This window comes from Phascolarctos cinereus, unplaced genomic scaffold (genome assembly GCF_003287225.1).
Source record: "Phascolarctos cinereus isolate Bilbo 61053 unplaced genomic scaffold, phaCin_HiC Scaffold_9;HRSCAF=440, whole genome shotgun sequence".
Taxonomy (NCBI): Eukaryota; Metazoa; Chordata; class Mammalia; order Diprotodontia; family Phascolarctidae; genus Phascolarctos; species Phascolarctos cinereus.
The window spans coordinates 20,601,335-20,621,112 of NW_027556402.1; the positions used below are offsets into that span (position 1 = coordinate 20,601,335).

The 19,778-nt window shown below is 42.1% G+C and overlaps 2 protein-coding genes across 11 annotated transcripts in view; both read left to right on the top strand.

The window, feature by feature from the left end:
- Window positions 1-2,546, top strand: part of SEC31A (SEC31 homolog A, COPII component) — a 73,319-nt gene extending 70,773 nt beyond the window's left edge. For all 10 annotated transcript variants that reach the window (XM_020988411.2, XM_020988412.2, XM_020988415.2 and 7 more), the window contains one exon: window positions 1,463-2,546. In XM_020988411.2, the coding sequence (XP_020844070.1) occupies window positions 1,463-1,642 (180 nt within the window). In that variant the 3' untranslated portion in view covers window positions 1,643-2,546. The remainder of the gene's footprint in view (window positions 1-1,462) is intronic.
- Window positions 2,547-17,178: 14,632 nt separating this feature from the next.
- SCD5 (stearoyl-CoA desaturase 5) overlaps window positions 17,179-19,778 on the top strand; it is an 85,709-nt gene continuing 83,109 nt past the window's right edge. Inside the window, exon 1 of the mRNA XM_020988410.2 lies at window positions 17,179-17,889. Within this exon, the coding sequence (XP_020844069.1) occupies window positions 17,649-17,889 (241 nt within the window). The 5' untranslated portion in view covers window positions 17,179-17,648. The remainder of the gene's footprint in view (window positions 17,890-19,778) is intronic.

A 19,778-nucleotide genomic window follows, 5' to 3' on the forward strand; every position in this document is an offset into this window, starting at 1 on the left:
TTCTGGTTTGTCACCTTTTAGAAAAGACATTGACAGACTGGAAGTAGTCCCAGAGGAGGGGACCAGAAAGAACTGAGGAGGGCAAGACCCTGTAGGAAGCGTGAAGGAGAGGGGTCAGATTTGTTCTGTTTGGTCCAAAGAGAAAAATTGGCATCCATTAGTAGGAATTAGAAGGAGACAGATTTCATACCAAGTTAAGGAGAACTTACCTTTTAAAACTGTCCAGAATATAACAGGTTTCCCCAGGAGGTGATTCATTCCCTAGTATTAGAGCTTCCAAGTGGAAGTTGAATAATCTTAGAAACATAGAAACATCATCAGAGGTCCCACTTGGAAGGGAGGTGCCGGAGCCTGTTTTCAGAGACGTTACAAAGAGGATTCCACTTCAGATAGCGATTGGATACTTCAGATCCTATAAAGGCCCCTCCAGATCTTACAAGTCAATAAGTAATACAGTTAGTATCATTAGACCCTCCCTCTAATGGACTCAGAGATAGAATTGCCATAGCAGTAATTAAAAGATGGATTTTTATAGTGTAGATGGTAGTTTGGGGGGCGGTGTGCAAGAGAGAAGAGAAATTCTCTTTCCTTATTTTGAATAGTGAATGTAAACCATCTATTACACTTGTCTAGGATGCTTTCCAGAACTCAGTCTCTGTTTTAATTGTGGCTTGAAAGAGGAAACAGTGCAGAGAAAGTGGTGCTTCCCAGAGACCAAATTAATGATCTTTCTTGTTGCTTTTATGAGACTTGACACTCCATTTCCAGGCCAGTTGAGGTTCAAAAAAGAGTGCCTAGTGTAGCTGAATGAGCAGATTGGTATGTGCAACGGTAGACTCGGCTTCCATGTCCTTGTTCTTGTTTACGCCCTCCCCGGCACTCTGTTCTATTAGTGAGAGAGAGGGTGAGAATTAGGACTTTTTGGAATTTATTTTGAAGGATTTGGGGCAGTTTTGCTGGTTTGGATATTTTTTTCTGTTTTGATTTTTGTATACCAAAATGAGAATTTGTGGGCAGTGAGGCACAGGGTCATGTGAGCTCGAGGACCTCTGTCTGTCTTGAGGTGTGGATCCTTGGGTTAGGTGGGAAGCCATTGAGGTGTCTGGGATGAGAAACATCTTTACTTTCATTCATAAACATTTTTTTAAAGGCAAGTATGGATTCAAAGTCATGGAAGAATTAGTTTCTGTTGGGAAAAACTTAGCATTTTGCACTCATTAGCAAAATTTGACATTGCTTCCTTTATTAATAGAAAATTGAAACTAGTTGATGGCTTCAGGAAAGTGAGTTGGGTGGTAATTTGCTTGGGTCCGTTTTAAGGACTTAAATCCCAGGCTCACAGACTAGTTTGAGGAATACAGTTTGTTGCTGTAGTTGGGATGATGTCAGGCCTAATTTTGGTGTCCAGGGCTAGGCTGTGGGAGGCGTTCTTCGCTGAGCTGACTCTGTGTGCTTGTTTCAGCTTTCCCCCACGATCCTCAATGGTCTGCACAACATGGCGAGGAGCATTGAAACACGGAACTACACAGAAGGTCTGAACATCCACACACACGTTGTGAGCAACAGCAACTTTAGTGAGACCTCGGCCTTCATGCCGGTGCTCAAAGTGGTTCTCACCCAGGCCAACAAGCTGGGCGTCTGAGGGACAGCCTGGCGCAGCCTGCAGTGCCGCTGTCTCAGGAAGGTGCCAGCTGCAGATCAGGCGTCGGTCCCCGCTAGCGTGCCTCTGGGGCCATTCAGTCGAGAGCCTTGATGCTGTTTCTGCCGATGAACTCACTGTGGAGCAGCTCCAGGGCACCCCCTGCTTTTCTTTAGCTTAATCTCTTATTGCCCATAATGATTCCTCTTCTCCGCAGATAGTAGATTTCATGGGTTACACATAGTGTGGTCTACTAAAGTAAATATTGTACTAATAAAATGGTTTTTAATACTTTGATGTGCTGTTTTTAAAAGAGCATTCAGTTGCCCATTAAGCAGGGGTTAAACCAATTTTACTCCACATTCCTCTACTTCCTTGATATCAACCAGATTTTAAAAGTATAATCTTATCTTATGTATATCTAGTGTTTAGTTTTTTTTTAAATTGTACCCCAAAATTCAGTTTAATCTCACTTTTGGAGAGGAAGAAACATTATTTTGGATCGGAGCAAATAACCAAAATCCAGAAGGTAATATACGGGTTTCAGTACATAGGAATTCATTAAAATATACTTACGCTAATACTTCATAAATCTATGGTTTCATCTGCGTAGTGCTCTATTTACTGGTATAGGTTACAGCCTCTCCAGGCCTTGGTAAAGAGTTTGTTGTTTTGGACAAAACCAAGCCATCCCTTGATGGTCAGCGTTGCAGTGCTAAGTCACTCCAAGGTTGACTAGACTGGGCCTGAAATGACAGATAGATGTTAAAATATGCCTTTGGGAAAACAGGTTCCTAGAGTTAAAAACCCATCTCGTGCCGAGCTATTGAAGCAGATCTCTGGACTTTGAGAATTCTTGGTCCCAAAATAAGTATCACTAATAAATTTTGTTCAGATTTTCAACCGAGGTTTTGTTTCGTGTCTGTTGTATTTAATTTTCATTTTGATCATCCCTGACTTGAGCCCAGTTAGCCTGGTAAATCAGAACCAAAAGTTTGCTAGCCTACTTTCCCTTCACAAGGAACTGTGGTGAAACCTCTGGAGGCTTTGCCACTCCTCACCCCGAGGGAATGACTCATTTCCAAAGCTAGTATTTTGGTCTTGCCAGAGAAAACACCCCCCTCCTACCCTGGGCTAAGCCAAGACGGCAAATTGCTGCACCCCCATCCCCCACCCGGTGTCATTATTTAGATATTTGACATTTCAGCCTTCTGTTTCCCTATGTCCATGCCCAGATGAATGTCTCACCGCTCTCCAGAGCTTGGTGGGCCCATGAATTTATACCAGGACCCAAGACAACAAAGTTAAGTGAGTATCATGGCACTGTAAAACAAATCCCAGCAGCTAGGTGGTTCAGGGTCAGAGCACAGGACCTTGAGTCAGGGAGACACGAGTTCAGATTTGACCTCAGACATTGAATAGTTGTGTGACCCTGGGAGAAGTCACTTAACCTCTGTAGTTTCCTCATCTGGGAAATGGGGATAATAATAGCACCCACCTATCTCACAGGGTTGTTGTGAGGACCAAACAAGATCGTATTTGGGAAACACTTTGTAAGCTTTAAAGCACTATATCAATGCTAACTATTATTGCCACTTTATGACTTGCATGGCATAGGGCGAGTAGCTGAGACTCATTTTCCGCCTTTGTGAAAAGAGGATAGCTAGATAGCCACAAAGGCCTCTTCTGTTTCTGGTTTTAAAATCCTGAATGTAACAACGTCCTGGTTTCGGTTAATATACAGGGCATTCCAAACGTCTCAGAGTTGTTTTAAGCTTAAATGGTTTAATTTTATAGTTTAAAACTTAACTCAGACTTTTGGGGCATCCTGTATATTAAGGCACAAAAACACACAGTCAAACCTTCTGTTGTAAAATCCTGTCAGAAACATAAACTGACTTTTCATTTGGAAAAACTCATATTTTAAAAAAATCAAAACTTCTTAAAATGTCTAATAGTGTTCTAGACCTGCCTGTGTATACCCAATAGTGTACGTTGGTTGATAGATGAGTTTTTGCCAAGTGTGGAAAATTCTTCTACTTTCAGAAACGCCTTTCTGTTTTGGGGGGAGAGGGGAGGCGGCGGGTTGTTCCGTTTCTTTTTATCTTTGTTGCTCATGTCCCCTCAAATGAACAGAGGAAAGGTGAGCTGATTGCTGAAACATCTATTCTAAGTTATGGAGATAATTGAAGCACAGTATTTATGGGAAGAGACTGTATTTTTCCTTAGCAGAAAAAAAATACTCAAGGGGTAAACTTGTATTGTTTTCTAAAACAAAGGATAAAAATTTAGCTCTACTTTGTAAATGATTGAAATGTTAATGATAAACATCCTTTTAAACTCTGGTGGTAGCTTGTATCTGTGCTTATTCAGTATGTTTTGGATAAAGATATCAAACTGTATTGGGATTGGTGATTTCCCATTGATTCCTTACCAGTCTTGGAGGAGCTAGAAGACATTGTGCATAAAAGTGACTCATCTTTCCAATTAGATTACGAAATCTCTGAGGGCTGTGAGTCTTGAGTCCCCACCACTGCAGTCAGTGTTTGGGGTGTGTGGTGGTGACTAACCTTGGCCAATGGAGTAGGGTACCTACGCTAACAGCGAGATCGCCAATAGCTGGTGAAGGCGGTAGACGGCAGCTGCTTCCTCACCTTGGCACAGACCTTGGAAAACAAAGCTCCCATCTTACAGCATGTTCCTTGTGTCCTGGCAACATGCTAGATGGTGGCCTCCGTGGGCCGTGCCTCCTGATACTCTGAATTCCAATGGAATCAAATGTTACAAATATTGCCAAGTTCCAGCCACTGTGTTGGCAATCCAAAGCCAAAAGCTGCAGCCCCTGCCCTCCAGGGCCTTGTGAAGAACTCATGGCATTGTTTGCCAAGGTAAGCATTTGTGACAAGCCTGCTGTGTGCCAGGCACTGTGCTAGGTGTGCATTGGGAATGTGAAGGAAGGCCAAAACAAATAAAGGAGCTCACAATGTGTTTTAAAAGTTGTATGTAGAAGACGATAGGTCACACTAATGGGAGACGCTCTCTACCCCTTCCCCCACTTCCAAGCCCTTTCTCATAGAAACCTGAGTGATTTTGCAAGGTTGGGGGCAACAAAGATTTAGCGACTGTTGGGAACGCAGATGTCTCACGTCCCCTTAAGGAATCCACATTTAGTGGATATGGTGTATGCATGGCCATGTGTGAAGAATACGTATGACTACCCTCAGCAAAAGAAGTCCATTCATCACCTTTTGTTTCTGCCCCTCCCAGGAGTGATAGTAAATTTTTAAAAGCTCTTTTATCTTTCCAAGTTTGTGCAAACACATTGCAAATTGAGTTCCAAAGTAGGCATACAGAGTAAATGAGTGACCACACAAGGTTGTGAGGAAAATGCTTTGGAAACAATAGAGCATTATATAAATTAGATTATTATTAGCACTAAATGGGTAAAGACTATGGCCATAGCCATCTCCCTTCTGATGGCTGGATTACTTATTCCCATTCATGCTCAATTCACACAATCTCCCATCAGAATCCTTGGCCTCTTCCCTAAGACTAGAATGAGGGTAGATGACAGATTAGCTCAGCCTTCCTAGTTAGCCTGAAATAAATTGTTGAATGAATGAATGAATGAATGTTCTCCACCTTCTCAATATTATTCCAACTTTGCTGCCCAGCTCTATCCCAGACTCTTGAACTGGATTCTCCCAGCTTTTACCACTCCTTACACGCCTATCTTAAGAGTGGTTTCATGTGTTTTATCTTTCCCACTTTGAATAGCACTGGAGTGGCCATCAGAAGAGTTTTAGACCTCGCTTTACCCTTCCCTAACTGGCTTCAATTCATGTAAAGTGAGGGGGTTGGAGGAGATTTCTGAGCTTCTATGATATTTGGGTGATCATAAGGCAATCTCAAGGCTGATCAAACGATTGGTCCCTTGTGTTTTAGGTTTATGGTTGTTTCTCTTTATTGTCAAGTTTGGGTGATTTCATCAGTGTAAGACCCTTCAGTCCATTCCCTACCACTTGTAGAGTTTCTGTGGCTGAAAAATTCACCTTCAAAATGAGCCAGACTGGGCCTCACATAGAGTCTCGTCAATGGGCCCATATTCCAAGTTTTGGTAGCTGGTCAGAACCTGACTAGGACAGTAGAACTTTAGTGGAGGGCCCAAGGAACAGTGTTTACTAGTGAAATGCCATTTACCAAGCACTCCGTCCTTATAGTGACCCCAGGAGAAAAGCAGGGGTAATGTTTTCTCAGTTTCATACCTCACTAGCATCAAGGTCACAGAGCTAAGGAGTGTCAGACTTTGAACTCATCCCAGATCTTTTAATTCCAAAGAGAATATATGGCCCTAGGTACTGAAGACTTCCAGTGTGTTTTGGCAGAAGACTTGAGGTAGATTGGTGTGATGGGAAGAATTTTAAGATTAGTAATCAGCAGGCTTGACTTCAAATCCTCATTCTGCCATTTACTAGCACTGTGATCTTGGGCAAGTCATTTAACCTCCTAGACCTCATTTTCCTCATCTGGAAAATGAAGGGGTCATACTAAGAAGTCTCTAAGGCCCCTTCCGGCTTTGAATTTACAAACCTGTGAAGGAATCTTCCCAACAGGTGTGCCCAATATGACTGTTTTACAAATGACCAAAAACTTTGCAAAGTTGTAAGTCAGATGTCTATTAATCATGCTGTGATAGCTATTTATATCGCACTTTAGAGTTTGCAAAGCTCTGGACTTTACCATTGTGGGGATCCCACCTGGAATCATTATAACTGGACATTCTACACCCAGGCCTAGTATTGCTCTGGGAATGACCTTGGCATGTAATCATAATCTGGCTCCAGACTGCCTTTCCAGGGGGTGTTACAGCTGTTCTTCATGCACTCACTAGTCCCCGTTTCACGGCATTCCATCTCACCCCCCATGCCTTTCTGTTCCATGCCTGGAATCCACTCCCTCCTCACCTCTGCCAGCTTCCTTCTAGCTCAACTCAGATGCCCCTGCCACAGCAAATCTTTTCTCATCCTCAGGCCAGCTGCTAGTGTCCTATCCCCAGAAATTACCTTGTATCTAGTGTGTATTTATTTTCTTGTCCCCAATAAACTGTAGTAAGCTCTTTGTGGGTAGGAACTGTTGTTTTTGTTTTCACAGCATCCCCAGCACCTAGCATCATGCTTTCATATTTGTTGATTAATACTACTCACATTCCAAAGATAACCTTGGCAGCTTCTCACAGTGTTCAGGAAACTGACTGTCTACTCCCAGAAAATTTTAAACATTTCAGACTTGGTTTTAAGGACGGCTCAGTCTAACAAAAGAGCTCATCTCTTACAGCTTTCTATCACTGAGAAGTTGAATTAATAACTGATTTTTCTTCCTCACTAGTTGCAGGCTGATTCCCTGAAGCAGTGGTGTTTCTTTCATCTGCATGTAAAGTCCAAGTCTGCATCTCCCCAATTTTCCGTGTGCTTTTTTTTTTTACTGTTGTTCAGTCGTTTCAGTAATGCCTGACTCTTCGTGACCCCATTTGAGGTTTTCTTGGCAAAGATACTGGAGTGGTTTGCCATTTCCTTCTCCAGCTTATTTTACAGGTGAGAAAGCTGAGTAAGTGACTTACCCAGGGTTACACAGTTTCTGATGCCAGATTTGAACTCAGGAAGATGAGTCTTCCTGACTTGTATCACCATGCTGTTTTATCAGTTAACATAAGGACCGGCCTATTGTTAGTCCCAAGCTGACAGAAGTGACTCTGTTTGACCACTGATTGACCCACTTATGTACCGTGAAGTTCCTGTGTACCCAATAACTGGCTTGGTGAGCTCCATTTAGGCAAGTAATGCAAAGTTAGCAAATTATCAGTTTTAGCGAACTTCAGTAATCCACATATGCAAGCTTAGCATCTTTCCTAACCATAATGCTCTTGTGGTCGATGAGGCAAGGGGAAGGTGGGTTACTTTCCAGATCCCCCACTGATTGATTACCCTTAACATTTCCCTCCTACCCAGACCTTCTGAATCTTCCTAGCAACAGCATTCAGATACGAAGGAAATGACCCAGATACCCGAGCTCTTGAGTGGAATATGCGTCCCACTGTATGCCCAAGACACAATTAATTTGTGAACCCATGACACTGAAGACTGGGAAAGCCACACTTACATACCTTTGAGTAATAAGTAGCCTGATTCATAGTCTTTGGGGTGCTTATGTCCCTTCCTGGTACCTTGCCCACAATCTCACAGACCCTCTGAGAGACATTAGTGGAAAAGCAAGGACAAAATTTACACAGGACATGATGAAAAAGCATAGACAGGTTGGGCCTGCATTGCTGAAGAGGGTACTTGCACCGATGAGATGTGTAGCAATAATAATAATAATAATAATAATAATAATAATAATAAATAACAATAACAGAGGGGTTTTTATAGTGCTTTAAGGTTTGCAAAGCACTTTACATGGACAATCTCATTTGAGCCTCATAACAACCCTGGAAGATAGGCACTATTATTATTTCCATTTTATAGATGAGGAAACTGAGGCTGAGATGGTTAAATGACCAGGATGACCATGGTTAAAGGTGTCTGAAAACTCAAGTCTTCCTGACCCTGAGTCCAGCGCTCTCTCCACTGGAGACTGAGTACATGTCCCGGACCTATGTATATTACTATTTCCCAAGTATATATGGGCAACTCGTGATTAATAAATACACATTCATCTACAAGCATTAACTGAGTTCTTAGTAGCTCTTGGTTATTTTGTATTTCCTCAATGGATGCTAAAATTGTAGTTTGTTCTCATGTGGGTAACTACATTTTTTTTTTAAATTAGAAGGGGCCCTCATTTCTGAAAAATCTAAGGAACACCTTGTTGAATCATGTGGTTCATCCTAGTTTAGAATCTTTCCTCCGTGAAATTCTCCAAGCGTAAGCCTTTGTCTCAGTTAACTAAACCTCATATCCTCCTCAGCCTCTAGCATGAGTGCCTAACTTTTGTTTATCAATTTGCATTTCCATCTTCTTAATTCAGAAGAATGGTATCCTTTCTTATAGCAACCAATCAGCAGACATTTTTGGAATCCCTTACCTTCTGGGAGATTACTAGGGAGACAACATAAAAAAAAATATATATATATGTATATATATATATATGTGTATATATATATATACACACACACACATATATACATATATACACAAATATATACATCTATTTATATGTACATACATACAAAACAAATACAAAAGAAAACTGGGGGGAATCATGAGCGACCTCATCTAGGAGATAATGTGTGAACTGCGTTTTGAAGGAAACTAAGGTTTAATTCTAGGAGATGCACATGAGAAGGTTGAACATTCCAGGTACAGAGGACAACCTGAGCAAAGGCTTGGAGGTGGGAGATTGAGTTTGGGGAGTGAGGAATAGTTTGGCTAGACTGTAGAGAGCATGTAGGCAATGTATAATACACCTAAAGAAGGTAGATTTGTCCACATGTTGTGATTATGCAAATAAAGGCTGACTCCAAATTAGCAGCATATTTCTTGACATTTAGTACTGTGTTTGTGATACTGAAATACTTGTTTTAATTCTAAGTAAAAATGTATATTTTACTTTTAAAAAAAGTTGGTGAAGGCTATTAAATGCCAAAAAGAGGACTTTGTATTGGGTCCTAGAGACCTTCATGAAGTTCACTGGAGATCTCAAGCTTGAAGAACCAAATTTCCAGCTGACATTTTGGCATAAATCAAGAAGAGGTCACAGAATAGAAAAACTAATAAAGATACAATTGTTTAGGTGTCAGATCCTTCTTCCAAAGGGCCAAGAAACTTGCCTTCATTACAAGATATGATCTTGAGGAGTCTACCAATGGCATTAATGATATTTAAAAATCATTTCTGTCCCACAATTGAGATGCCACAGTTGGTTTAGATCAGAGAGCGTCATCTCTTCTTAATTTTGTATCTTGTGTTATAGATGCCTGCTGCCATTTTATCTCTGTGGGGAGTTGAAGGAACCCTATGAGTCCTCACAAGGGGAAACAAAATTGTTGGCCATCAGGAAGTGACTATTTCTTTGTGAATGTTTACAGGCCTCAAAGGTCTCATTTCCCACCACTGTGGAAAGGATGTGAACATGGAATTTGGAATCATTGGAATTTGAATCCCAGGTCTGCCATTTATTTCCTAGATGGCCTTGGGCTAATCTCTGGGCCTCAGTTTCCTCATCTATAAAATGATCTGGGAGTTGGTCTACATGGGTTGGGCCTCATTTTCTTCAATGACAATCTAAGAGGTCGGACTGGGTGATCTCTAACGTTCCTTCCAGGGTCAAATCTATCTCCCTATAATCCTCTAATTCCCACGGAGGCAGTGGCCATTGCTTGCCATTGTTGCCGTGACATGAGACCAGTGCTCCCCAAATCCACGTCACTATAGACCCAGATGACGGAGATGAAGTGGAGGCAAGTCTGCAGCGGTAAGAACTGATAGCTATTAAAAATTCCATTGGCTGATGAGATGGAGAAGACAGCTCCCATATAGTATAATCTTGGACCTGTAAGGGAGATTCCAGACACTCAACCCTTTCTTTTGATCTTCATCACTTCTCCTCTAGATTATTGCACCAACCTTCCAATGGTCTCCTTGCCTCAAGCCTCCAGTCCATTCGTCACACTGTTGCCAAAGAAAGTTTTCTTGAGGACAGATCTGACCATATCTTTCCCTTATTTCCAGTGACTCCCTACTGCTTGTAGGGGAAAAAAACCAACACATCAATTCTTCTGTTTAGCTTTTAAAGGTCAATGCAACCTAAAGCAAATATCTTTTCCAGCCTTGTTAGACATCCCTCTTCCTTCTGCACTTTGTGATTTACCCAGGCCAGCCATCTCTCTGTTCCTCACATCCAACATTCTGTCCCGATGCCTTGGCACTGACTGACTCCCACGCCTGGAATGTGTTCACTCTTTACTTCAGCTTCATAGAGTCCATTTCTTTGTTTAAACTGAAGCACAAACACTGTCTTCTACACAATGCCTTTTTTTTATCCCCTCCAATTGTGAATTCCCTCGTCTCCCCTTGAATTTAACTATTTTGTACAGACTGAGGCATATAGGTGATGCAGTAGCTAGAGTACCAGATGTAGAGTCAGGAAGACTTATCTTTGTGAGCTCAAATCTGGCCTCAGACACTTACTAGCTATGTGATCCTAGGCAAGTCACTTAACCCCATTGCCTCAGTTTCCTAATCTGGAAAATGAGCTGGAGAAGGAAATGCAAACCATTCCAGTATCTTTGCCAAAAAAAACCCAAATGGGGTCAAGAAGACTTGTACACAACTGGAAACCACTGAACAACACCAACATATTTATATGGATTCATTTTATATTTATGTCACATATATTTTTATATGCACTTGTCTCCCCCATTACAATGTGAACTCTTTGAGAGGAATTGCTTCATTCTTTATACCTGAATCCCCTGTGCCTGGCACATAATAGGCACTATGTATGTATATATGCATATATATATGAAAAGTTTTATATTTTCTTTTTTCCAATTACATGTAATAATTTTTAACATCATTTTAAAAAATTCTGAGTTCCAAATTCTCTTTGTCCTTTCCTCCCCCCCCCCGCTTGAGAAGGCAAGCAATTTGATATAGATTATACACGTTCATTCATGCAAAACGTATTTCTATATGGCCATGTTGTGAAAGAAAACACCACCCCTCTGCAAAAAAGAAAAGAAAAGAAAAGAAAAATAAATTAAGTTTTAAAAAGGGTGCTTCTATCTGCATTCAGACTCCATTAGTTCTTTCTCTGGAGATGGATGGCATTTTTCATCATAAGTCCTTTGGAATTATCTTGGATCGTTGTATTGCTGAGAATAGCTCAGTCATTCAAAGTTGACCATTGTGCAGTATTGAATAAATATTTTTAATTGACTCATTTCTACAAGCGCCAGATGTGGAGATTTTAAGAGATCTTGGTTGGTGAAAGAGGGCTGCATGTTGAAATTTTAAATTTCTTTTTTTTTTTTTTTGTGCGCTAGGCAATGGGGTTAAATGACTTGCCAGGGTCACACAGCTAATAAGTGTCAAGTGTCTGAAGCCGGATTTGAACTCAGGTCTTCCTGACTCCAGGGCTGGTGCTCTATCCATTGCACCACCTTGCCGCCCCTTAAATTTCTTTTCCTTTCATTTTTGCTATATTCAATAAATGTAGCCACACTTAAGCCAAGTACAGTGTCCTGTGAATGTGGCCACTTCCTTGGTAGATTTCAAGGGCAGTGTGGGAGTAGAGACATAGATTCCTATTCTGAATATTCTTTTGAGCTATATTTCACATCATCTCCTAGTTTAAATGTCTAATCTAACCGGCATGAGTTTTTAACTACTTAGTAGTGAATTTCATGGCTACATGGGGCAACTTCAGAGGAGGCTGTTAGACCATGTACCAGATGGACTTGGTTAAGACTTGACCAGTGGCTTGGGTAGAGCACCACCTGGTGGGAAAGCCATGTATTACACTCTCACAGGTTGAGAGAATGCCAAGCTTTCTCCTCTCTCAGGCTTAAGAAACACAGCATACGGGGACTGAGAGTCCCTGTAAAGTGCCCTAAATGTCGCAGGGTCTCCCTGAACTTGTTCCACTAACTTATTTTTACTCTTTTATTAATGCTTTTTTTGCTTGTAATCACAATAACTTCCAAATATTTTCCCTCCACATCCTGTACCAATCGAACCTGACCCTGTGACAAAGATTTTACTTTTAAAAATCATTTTTATTTAATTAAATATTTCCCAATTACATGTCAATTTTTTAAAAAAATTTTACATGTAAATTTTAAGTACCAAATTTTCTCCCTCCCTCCTGCCCCTCCCTCTTTCTTGGTTAAGCTGAGTTATCTCATTCCCAGTGGGAGTGAAGGCACTTTGTGTTATCTGGTACATATTCTCCTATGTATATGTTCTGAATTCTTTTTGCTATCAGCTATGTAAAATAATAATGTTGGGGTTTCTTTGCTACCTGCTATATGTGTGTTCTTTGTGGAACAGGTATTTGGTGGGAAGCAAGTCAAGCCTTGAATATAAAGCTAAGGGTCCTTTTTTCCCCATTAATGGATGAACAGTGATCAGAAATGTAGCTACGAACCTGAAAACTACATCCCCTGGACTAACAATATTTAAAAGAGCAGATGGATATAATTCTAGCCTGGTAGCTCCTCTCTCTGAGGAGAGCAGAGTGGCCCCAACTTCCTGCTTCCCCTTCTGACAGGAGTTAAAGTCTCCCTTGGAGAAGGGTGGGGGGAGAAGAGGCTAGAGATGTCTGTTCTGCCACCCTTTGAGCCACACAACAATACCCCCATGTGACATGTCAGGTGTCTTACTCCCTATGCATTTAAAAACGTTACTCTGAGAAGAATTCCACTGAATTGTCAAAGGAGTCTATCACCTCACAAAAAATTAAGAAACACTGTGCTAGTGTATTTCCCTATTGCAAATACTGCCTGTTTTTTTTAAAGTTAAGATATATACTTTTTATCATACTAAAATGGCTTTTCTATACCTATTCTTTTTAGTCAGGGTGTTTTGTTGTTGTTGTTTGCTTGTTTGTTTTTAGCATGAATGAGTAGGGTGCTTCATCAGAGCCCTTTCTGGGGAAGTAGTGATATAATCATATGGATTTAATTATTTTATACACACACACACACACACATATAAAATTGCACTAATTATTTTCTTAATGGTGAACTATCCTTGTATTTCTGATAAAATTCAAAGTAGTTTTAGGGAGTAATTTTTTCGATATTTAGTCTTTTTTGTGAGGATTTAAAAAATACGTCAGTATTTATCAATAATTTTGGTCTATTGTTCTTCAGTTGGCTGCTGCATATCTCTGTCTGGATGTTCCAGGAGTTTCAAATTCTACATATCCAAAATAAGACCTATTACCTTTGCCCCTAAACCCACTATTCTTCAAAACTTCTTCAGTTTTGTCAAAGGTACCACCATTCTCCTAATCTGCCTTTCCCCTTCCCCTCCCACGAAAAAGCAAGAAAAACAAACCTTGCTACAAATATCTACAGACAAGCAGAAAATTAGCCACATCCAAAATAAACAAGCAAACAAATTAGCTTCATCTGAATCCAACGCCTCTCTGTCTGGAGGAGGATAGCAAGTTTTATCAGGAGACCTCTGGAATTATGGTTGGTCATTGTTTTGATCAGAGTTCCTAAATCTTTCAAAGTTGATTATCTTCACAATGTTGTTATTATATTAATTGTTCTTTTGGTTCTGCACACTTCACTTTGCATGAGCATATTCAAGTCTTCCCAGGTTTCTCTGAAACCTTCCTCTTTATCATTTCTTCCTTCCTTCCTTCCTTCCTTCCTTCCTTCCTTCCTTCCTTCCTTCCTTCCTTCCTTCCTTCCTTCCTTCCTTCCTGACAATTGGGGTTAAGTGACTTGCTGAGGGTCACACAGCTAGTAAGTGTCAAGTGTTTGGTCTGAGGCTGGATTTGAACTCAGGTCCTCCTGACTTCAGGACCTGTGCTCTATCCACTGCACCACCTAGCTGCCCACTCTTTATCATTTCTTACAACACGATAGTATTCCATCACATTCAATGACAATAACTTGTTCAACCATTCCCCAGTTGATGGGCATCCCCTCAGTTTCCAATACTTGGCTACCTCAAAAGTTGCTATATTTTTTGTACACATGAGCCCTTTTCCTCTTTCTTTGATATCTTTGGGGTACAGGCCCAGCAGCTACATTGCCCATAAGTACATTGCATGTGGAGTTGGGTATTGGTTCAACCATTCTTGAGGGCAATTTGGAATTAGACAAATAAAGTGACTAAAAATGTCCATAGCTTCTGACCCAGAGTTGGTTTGCAGCCCTTGCCACAGATGTCAAAATTCCTAGTTATGGCTCTGTTGAAAGGGCTTTGATTTCTTCATCTGTAAAATGAAAGGACTGGACGGGGTGGTGTCTAAGATCCCTTTAGCTTTAACATTATGTGATTCTGTAACTAAATGCATGAAGAGAGAAGGAGAAAGGCCTATTCTGACTACCTCTGAATTCTTACCTGCCGTACGTGTTTCTTCCCAGAATACCCAGAAAACCTCTTCCCTAAATTATAATGTGCTGTAACTTGGTTCCTACTCTGGAGAGTAAATGAAGGGGCACATTTGCCCTCCTGGACTGTTTTAAATCCCCATTCACAAATTGTTCTTTACTTAAAGGTGGGACGAAGCTAACCCTCTTCTGCCTGAAAGCAGAGGGGTTTTTAATTTTTGACTGGCTTGACACTATCCTGAAACCAATTTTCCTTCAGTAATGGAGGTTGCCTTTCTAGCATTTAGCACCATCTCTTTGCAATCATCCTAATCTAAGAGCCACTGTCACCCTGGGGGCATATGGTTTGTATTGAGTACAATCTGCTGTGGGTGCAATTGTCCACACCCTCCCCTTTAACAGGGCACAAGCTATTGTCAGAATGGATTTCCTCTCCTCTGCAAAGAAAGTTGCCTTAAATGATTAGCTCTGATTGGTCAGACCTTGTGGTTTTGTTCAGCCTCTGTCTCCTTTAGAGACAATCAAGGCCTGCTAGAAAATCAGTCTCTTCACTATCTGAAGCATCCCCCAGATGTCACTTAATTATTTTTCTCACCCTCAAAGAGGATAGGTCTTCTTCCTTAATCTAAGACTGCCTTCTCTAGTGACATTGAGCACATGTCTGCTTCTAGACTATTTCAACATAAGCTGGGGCTTTGACAAAGAATGGAGAGGTTGTCCCACAGTCAGTCAATAGGAACTCATAAAGAGCCCCAGAGCACTGGGCTTGGAATCAGGAAGACTCATGTTCATGTGTTCAAACCTGGCCTTGGACACTTACTAGCTTTGTGACCCTGGGCAAGTCACTTAATCTTGTTTGCCTCAGTTTCCTCATCTCTAAAATGAACTGGAGAAGGCAATGTCAAAGCACTCCCATATCTTTGCCAAGAAGACCCCAAATGGGGTCCTGGAGAGACCCCATGCCAGGGAAAATCACACACAACCAAAATGACTGAACAACAAGAACTGGGCTAAAGGCAATCTCCCTTCCACGGTTCTTGATCTCCCTAGTTGAAGGTTCCATCCATCACCAGGAAGCAGGGGTCCTTAACCTTTTTATATAAGGACAGACTGTGGGAGGTCATGTAGAAAGAACAACAGGAAGAACAGTTTGGCTAAACTGCGGAGTGTAGGAAGGGTGGTAATGTATAACGAGGCTGGAAAAGTACATCGGGGGTACATTATGAAGAGCTTTCAAACCGAGCTTATAGGAAAAATTGGGACCTTAACTCATTGTTGGTGGATCTGTGAGCTGATCCAACCACTTTAGAGAAAGATCTTGGAATTATGCCCAAAGAGTTATTAAACTGCCTATATCCATTGAGCCAGCAACACCACTGTTAGGTCTGTTTCTCAAGAGTATTAGGGAAAATGGAAAAGAACCTACATGTTCTAAAATATTTATAGCAGCTCTCTTTGTAGTGGCAAAGAACTGGAAATTGCAGAGATGCCTGTCAATTGGGGAATGGCTAAACAAAGCGTGGTTTATGTTCATGATGGAATATTACTCTGCTATAAGAAATGATGAGCTCAATGACTTTAGAAAAGCATGGAGAGACCACCAAAAATAATGAAGAGTGAAACGAGCAGAACCAAGAGAACGTTCTATACAGTATCAGCAGTATTGTTTTAAGAATAACTTTGAGGGGCAGCTAGGTGGCGCAGTGGATAGAGCACAGGCTCTGGAGTCAGGAGGACCTGAATTCAAATCCGGCCTCAGACCAAGCACTTGACACTTACTAGCTGTGTGACCCTGGGCGAGTCACTTAACCTTGTTTACCTCAGTTTCTTCATCTGTAAAATGAGCTGGAAAAGGAAATGGCAAACTACTCCAGTTTCTTTATCAAGAAAACCCCAAATGGGGTCATATGAAGAGTAGGATACGACTGAAATGATTGAACAATAACAAAACCTCTTACCTGGCTCTTCCCAGCTCTAGCTTATGAAACTCACATAACACCCATAGCTGCCTTCAAAGGCTATTGCCATAGGGACCTAGAGTAATGCAGTGTCAAAAGGGTCGGATTTGGAGTCAGAGGTCCTGCTTGCAAATCCTGGCTCAACCCGCTCAAGGAACGGCTTCGTTCTGGGCATAAGTTTCCTTATCTATAAAGTGAGGGGATTGAATTAGGCAGCTATTAGAGAACCTTTGAGGTCTAGATTTTTAATCCTCTGATGGGCAGATCCCATTTAAAGCATGTGATAAGATGTTTGACCAGCCCACCAACCAGTCAATGACAGGCTTTCCTGTTTCTTGCCCTCCATCCTCTTGACCCCCAAGCCATGCCATTGTCCCTAACGGCTTGAGGTGATGATGGCAACTGAAGGTGTGATAGGAGTTTCGTAGGGACACAGGCTAAGCTTGGGCCTCCCGGTTGCAGGGAGCTGCGCTCAGTGATGAGACCAAAGTGCTTTCTCTTTAAGAGCATCTCATGTCATCCTGATTGGTTACAGCTATGTAGGTCTTTTTAGTGTGCGCTCCCTGCCTCTCTCTCCTCCATCCCTCCCCCTCCTCCCTACTCTCTCTTTTCTCCCTTCCCACAACTCCCTCCCTCTCTGCTCCCTACCTGCCTCCCCCTCCCTTTCCTTCTCCCCCATTTCTGTTTCTGTGCGGATTTCAGCTTTGACCCAGGCAGCAGCAGCAGCAGCAGCAGCAGCAGCAGCAAGGATGGGAAACTAGCAACAGATGCTGAGCTCTAAGATTTGTATTCATAGGCAACCTCCCTCCCTCCCCATCTAAAGATAATACAAAAGAAAAAGGCAAGTCTTGGCATCCCGAAAAGAGAGGAGATGGCTATTGCTGTTTGAACCAGAAAACGGAAACCCTAAAGCCCAACCTAGAGGCTAGAGGGAGTCATTGGAGCTGCTGCTTTACTGTCTTATCCCCCCCCTCCAACCATGCCGGGGCCACAGGCTGGCTGTGGGCTGGCTCCAGAGAAGGCTGCCTTTCTCAAGGAGAGCGCAGAAAGCCCTCTAGAATGGGCAGCCCAGGAAGGAATCCAGGACGGGGATAGCGGGAAGGCGCCAGCCCGACAGGGCATAGTCTGGAGGAATGTCATCCTGATGACCCTGCTACACTTCGGGGCCCTGTATTCCCTCACCCTCATTCCTAAGGCCCATCTGCTCACTCTGCTCTGGGGTAAGTTCCAGTTCTTCGGTGTCTGTCCGTTACTAATACTGATATGTATACACGACCTCCCTCTTAATAGCATGTAAGTTCCTTAAGGGCAGGGACTCTGTGTGTGTGTGGCCTTTATAACCCAGTGCTTACCATAGTACCTGGCTCATAGTGAGCACTAATAGCAAGTAATAAATGTTTGCCAATCAAGAGACTGATCCCTTTCCTTTTCACTAACCTTAGGGCAATAGCTACTAATCCCTACTTCAGCTGGCGAATTAAACTAGATAACCCAAAGACACCTCCTAATGTGAAAAATATTTCATTATTTTCCTTTTTGGAGCTCAAAGACTGGGGATTGCTGACCCTCCATTTGTGCCCTCCCCCTCCCCCCACCCTCAATCCAGTTCAATCAAGAGAAATTTTCCTACACAGTTCTCTGGAGGCACCCTTAACTGCCTTGAATTGCATCTTGTCTCTTGGGACAAGGCAGTTATTTCATTCCAGGCAATTCTAAATTCTCCCTCTGTCTGACTAACCCTGTTTCCTAGTTTCCTGGCAGACTGTCTCTGGGGTTCCAGGATGTAGCATGTTTTGAAATCATCGATAAAGGAATTGAGGTGTTCTTGTGGTTCAATCCAGGATTTCTAGGGTTTTTCTCTGGGAGTATTGTTTGTCGTCTCATATCTTGGGGGTGGGTGCCTCTGGGCCCTGGATTCTGCTCTCATTCTCTTGTGTTTGGTGGATAAGCATTTCAGCCTCCTCTTGACAGCAAAGATATTCACACTGTGTCCTTAATGAGGAGGAGGACTGTATAGTATGTGTGTGTTTGGAGGGGATGGAGGGAGGAAGACCTCATTTAGAACAGAACTGAGCTTTGGCTCTCATACGTACATTGGCATCGTCCTTTTTCCTCCTGACCTCCTTGCCTATCTCCCTCTACTATTTCTCATTCTCTCCATTCCTACACCCCGATCCCCAACTCCCGCCCTCCCATTTGCTATTTGCTTGCTATTCTAGCCCCTGACGTTGTTTTTTCCAGCCCCACATAAAGCTCATTCAAAGCCCCAGATTATAATACACTTGTTATGTACACGCTGTCCACTCTTGGACCCAGACAGAGGGCAGTTCCCTGCATAAGCACCTGTGGCGGTCTTCCCCACCCACCTCCCAACAATGGAGCTGGGTGCTAGAGGGAGGAGATGCTAAGGCTCCAGGACCCCCTTGGGATTTTTGTTCCTGCCTGATTTCAACCTCCGACCTCCACCCTGGAGTCCCACCTCAACCTTAGAAAGCTTATTTTGGCTTCTGCTGTTGATGAGCTTTTTCTATAATAGCCAAGACAGATGTGATAGCTACTGATCCCTTCTTCAGCTGGGGAATTAAACTAGGTAACCCAAGCTTGTGTTTTTTCTTGCCTTCCTGTGATCTATAAAGGAGTGAGGGATCACCCTTCTCTATGAACAACCCTCCAGTCCTTCCCTCCCCCTGCCAAAAAAAAAAAAAAGGAAAGGAGAGTATTTTTTTTCTCTAAATAGTCTCTTAAATGTCTTGAATTATACCTTAGTAGTGGTTGATTGGCAAATTCTATAGTCTTACGTGGAATGGGGGTGGGAAGAGAGGAGGGAAATAACATTCCTGCCTGCTTCTAAAAGAAGTATTTTTTCTTCTTCTCTTTTTTAAAATTAAATTTTATTTTTTTCATTGAACAGAATTCCATTCTCTGTCTCTCTTTCTCTGTTTCTCTCTCTCTGTCTCTCCCTCTCTCTTTCCCTCTTCCCCTCCCCCATCATTGGAAAACACAGTTTAAAAATATACTCGTTAAGAACGCTGGCAATCTGTAGAGAAGGGCTTGTATTTGATTTGGGGGTGAATGGGAAGGGTAGACGAATATTTGTTATTTTTAGTGA